This window comes from Anneissia japonica, unplaced genomic scaffold, assembly GCF_011630105.1.
Source record: "Anneissia japonica isolate Jap-2015-1 unplaced genomic scaffold, ASM1163010v1 scaffold288229_len40757_cov107, whole genome shotgun sequence".
Classification (NCBI taxonomy): Eukaryota; Metazoa; Echinodermata; class Crinoidea; order Comatulida; family Comatulidae; genus Anneissia; species Anneissia japonica.
Window position 1 is genome coordinate 7749 of NW_022700607.1, and position 4416 is coordinate 12164.

General features: G+C 36.5%; 2 protein-coding genes across 2 annotated transcripts in view; both read right to left on the bottom strand.

Annotated features, from left to right (window-relative positions):
- Nucleotides 1-1363: 1363 nt before the first annotated feature.
- LOC117103391 (G2/M phase-specific E3 ubiquitin-protein ligase-like) lies at nt 1364-3435 on the bottom strand. Its single transcript, XM_033243931.1, has 3 exons — nt 3264-3435; nt 2681-2898; nt 1364-1847 (listed from the first exon to the last, which is right to left on the bottom strand). Exons 1-3 carry the CDS (start codon nt 3383-3385, stop codon nt 1606-1608), a joined length of 582 nt encoding a protein of 193 aa, XP_033099822.1. The 5' UTR covers nt 3386-3435; the 3' UTR covers nt 1364-1605.
- Nucleotides 3436-3527: 92 nt separating this feature from the next.
- The window catches only part of LOC117103394 (G2/M phase-specific E3 ubiquitin-protein ligase-like), a 2888-nt gene continuing 1999 nt past the window's right edge, over nt 3528-4416 (bottom strand). The window contains exons 3-4 of the mRNA XM_033243934.1: nt 3907-4217; nt 3528-3727 (exon numbers count right to left, since the gene is read on the bottom strand). Coding sequence (XP_033099825.1) covers nt 3528-3727; nt 3907-4217 — 511 coding nt within the window. The remainder of the gene's footprint in view (nt 3728-3906; nt 4218-4416) is intronic.

Here is a 4416-nt window from a genome sequence, read left to right on the forward strand (position 1 = left end):
AGATGTGTATAAGAGACCGTATATTCATCAGTAAAAAATTAAAAATGACACAAAGTAATAACCATCGTATCCCCACCCACCGCCTGCACCTCTTCTTCCGACGCCACGACGAGATCTTCCGTAATTTTATACTGTTAAATTGTCACTGCTTTTTATTGCCTATCAGCAAACTGTGTATCAGCAAAATGGGCTCCATAGTTTTTCTGAGACGGCAAATTGGGTTTCAGTAAAGTGGACTAGGCAATCTGGCATTCGGCAAACCGTGTCGTGGTAATCTGCTCTAGATCCGCGTGATTACGTTTGTGGTGTGGGCATTTTGTTAGCATAATCTCTACCCTGGCATTACCTTCTGCATCCAACAGGTAGTCCATCCAGAAACCTGCAGTTTTTTCTTCTCTTCTTCTCGAGTTACTGCCTACTTCGCTATAAACCTGTCTCTTATACACATCTAGATGTGTATAAGAGACAGGTCCAGTACTGTAGTTGCCCTTTAAATGGCATTAGTGTGATGTATTCAGTCTACAGTATCCAAATTAACCATTACCTCATTCACATAGAAAATGTGAACATTAATGTATATGTTCATCTTGTTTCAAAATGTTCATCTTTATTTATTAAAAGGGCTAGATACTAATTAGCAACAAATACATTCAAAATTAATCTTTCTCGGAATGATTCTATTAATAATTGTGGAAAAGTCTCATTATGTTATTGATCGATTGATTGATTGATTGACAATATTTCAGAATCAAACCAATAATAGGCCTATTATTAACAAATTCGAAGTGGTGAAAACAAAAATATAAAAAAGTCATCAAAAATATATCATACGTAACAATATTTTTTTATTTTAATAAAAAGGACGCATATTGGCACGTCTTGTGCGCACAAACAAAAACAGTCCAATCCTGTATACAATAGGGCAAACACCTACACTTAACTGATATTTGTTAGATATCTTTATAATAAAACTGGCTACAAACCAATCAGAAACTAATAAACTGCAAAATTTCAAGTTCTCGGGATGATTCTATAAAAAATTCTAGAAAAAGAGTCCTTATGTTATTGATTGATTAACTTTATTTCAGAATCAAATCCATAATTGGCCTATTATTAACAAATTTGAAGTGGTGAAAAAGAAATATAAAACAGGTATAAAAAATGTCACACGTCACAATATCTATTTATTTTAATAATGCAATCCTGTATAGAGCAAACATCTGAATTACACTTAACTGATATTGGTTAGACTTTCTGTATGTTTAAGTGCTGGATAATAACTTTGTATATCTGGTCACCTTATAGTGCATACATACACATAGAGGTCTACACTGCATTACAGGAAAGATTACTTACATCTGCTTACGTTAACAAAATAGGTTTGAAATATCTTACAAACTGAAACCGTGAAACTTTTAAAGAATAAAAAAAACGGTCTTGGGGAAAACCAACAGTAAAATGACAGTCACTATACTTACTATACTAGTACAGTTGTTTCTACAGTAAAATAATCAGACTCTCGAATTAGGCAATTGCCCCGTTAAATTTCTTTAAGAACTAGATCTACAGTGGACTTACATGTATATATTAAGCAAGATGTGGTATTTACGCCAGTCCAAACGACTGGGCGTTTAAGATACCGAAATCCATCGCATCTCTAAATTCGTTGTATTCCTCGAATTTTGTTGGCAGACGCAATATAATACTACAAGTATTAGCAGTTGGGAAGCGAGCGTCATCATTCAGGAATTCTATCTTGGGTTGGTCGCTGAATCCTATTATCGGTATGCTGGATGCACCACTCGCAAAAACTAGTATGTCCTTGCAAGTGCACTGTGCTTCCTCCTCTACAATTAAAACAAAAATGATAAAACAGTTAGGCCACCATATATCCTCCCCTGTATCATCCTGTGCAAATCCGCTCCCTTCCCCCCGAAAAAAAGACTACCAACGATACATAAGACTAGACTTACTATGTCTGTTTGTAAAACAGAACAAAGGGGCTTTTCCTCATTGCTATAATGAGCAATGAAGTTGAAATTGCAACAAAAAGTCGTTAAAAAGTATAAAGTAAAAAAAAACCCACGGAAACCCAAAAAAATAATAATACAAAACAAATTATGAATTTAAAAAAAACAGTGAAAACAAAGTTCAATGGTATCAGCGAGGTACAACGAGATTCATAACAATAACCATTGCTCGCTATGAGCCAACCATGTATTTTCCGTTCATACTGATTCAGATTGTTCATGCATATTACGGTAGTTTTGAGTGTAACCTAGCTGCAGCTGGTTTCAACGCAAACTCAAATCTAAAGGGAAGAATAGGCATCGTATCCCCGTATCTCCTGAAGGTATATTCATCAGTTAAAATTAAAAATGACACAAAGTAATAACCATCGTATCCCCACCCACCGCCTGCACCTCTTCTTCCGACGCCACGACGAGATCTTCCGTAATTTTATACTGTTAAATTGTCACTGCTTTTGATTGCCTATCAGCAAACTGTGTATCAGCAAAATGGGATCCATAGTTTTTCTGAGACGGCAAATTGGGTTTCAGTAAAGTGGACTAGGCAATCTGGCATTCGGCAAACCGTGTCGTGGTAATCTGCTCTAGATCCGCGTGATTACGTTTGTGGTGTGGGCATTTTGTTAGCATAATCTCTACCCTGACATTACCTTCTGCATCCAACAGGTAGTCCATCCAGAAACCTGCAGTTTTTTCTTCTCTTCTTCTCGAGTTACTGCCTTCTTCGCTATAAACAGCCCTGAATAGGTGTCTAAGTTTAGCAGCTGTCAACACTGAAGAATCAGCGGCAATGAATGCTTCACGGCAACAGACAGGGTGCCCTTGAATGGTCGTCAGAACATCAAGTGTTTGCAATCCCTCACAAAATCTGCGGAGTACATTTCATTTCACTTATTTGTTTCTATCGACCTTGTCGAGATATGAGATCAACTTACAAACCAATTTAATTAGACAAAAATGACATGAAGCAAGATGCTTTTAAATTAAAAAAAATAACAACGCTTTTATTAAATAAAGTCACAATGAATGTTATTCTGGTATATAGCACATTTAATCCCACTTGGATTAATTTAATTTGTGTATGGATCTAAACGTTGTAATGCGAAATTGTCACAGAGGTGATCAAATAGTTTGTTGATTAAGAAAATTTGAAAAGTGTATTGTAGACTTATAAGTACACCTAATCTATAGCATGAAATAGTCATTTATGTTAAAACAATTTCAATTCTGTACCTTTCATAAGCAGACATAGTGCGATCTAGAACGAAGAATCTGCCTGCTCTTAACACCACATGATTTTTATCCATCACCGAGCGAACATGGGTTAAACCTCCAGATAGATTCAAAAAGTCCATTGCCCCGTCTATGGCTGTTTCTAACTCTGGTAACGTGCTCGCAGCTTGAATCTGTTGCAGTATAATAGATAAATTGTGGGTGGGTCGATATTTTGTACAAATAAATATAAAATCATTAAGATAGTATGCCTTTACGCTAGGCCTATGTTATGATTCTCACCTTTTGCAACATTGTCCGTATGTCGGAATCTGCCACATCTACGATTCCAGGTGTGGTTTTAGAAATTCCATAAGCTATCGACTCATACAGGACATTAGAAAAAAAAGTCGGCGATGGTCCCCCATGCACAAGACTCATTGCTATAAGCTGACCAGCATGAAAATACCTGTCCTCTGCCATTGCTGTCGAAAGTACATTATGCATTTTAAACAGAAATAATTTGAATGAATAAATTAATGCCTATTAGGAACTCTAATGTGCATGTTATATAATGCTTTAGTAGCGTGGGGATATGCATGTACGAGATGTAAGGTGTGTTTTTAATGTTAAAATTTAATGGACAAAACATGTCACTTTTTACCTGCACCGTTGAATGACAGAACCCTCTTGTCCATAGGGCCGTCGAACAATGAGCTTTGCTTAATTTCTTCCATAATCAAAGTGAAAAATTCTCTCCGGGGGCCACCTTGGTCAATCGCCCCTTCCGCTTGTCCTATCGAGTCTGTGAATAGCAAAGAGAGCCTCTTGGATGGAGCGAATGATTTTCTCTTTAGTCCTCGGACAGCGCCACTCCATACGTTAGATCGACATATGTTAAATAATGAGCTTGTGTCATCATCATCATCAACTTTATTAAGTCTTTGGAAAAGTTGGAAAGCTGTTAAGTTTTGTCTGTTGATAAAGATATATTAAACGTACACACTCAGTATTGACATTTATTTATTTATTTCGACAATATTTAAATAAAAATTTAACATTCCATGAGAGGTATGGGAGAAATGCTACTCAAAAATGTTTGGCCTACTGATCCAGAAACCGAAAGTTTATTGTGGAAGGTGGGTATCGCCGTGGCCCCTCAACTTTTGCCAAT

Bases quoted from the DNA above. Each gene is read 5' to 3' on its own strand.
- LOC117103391 (XM_033243931.1), bottom strand. From the start codon at position 3,385: ATGGACTTTTTGAATCTATCTGGAGGTTTAACCCATGTTCGCTCGGTG. The intron at 2,899-3,263 runs GTACAGAATTGA...TGTACTCCGCAG, and splicing joins ACTATGTCTGCTTATGAAAG to ATTTTGTGAGGGATTGCAAA. The intron at 1,848-2,680 runs GTAATGTCAGGG...TTTTAATTGTAG, and splicing joins CTACCTGTTGGATGCAGAAG to AGGAGGAAGCACAGTGCACT.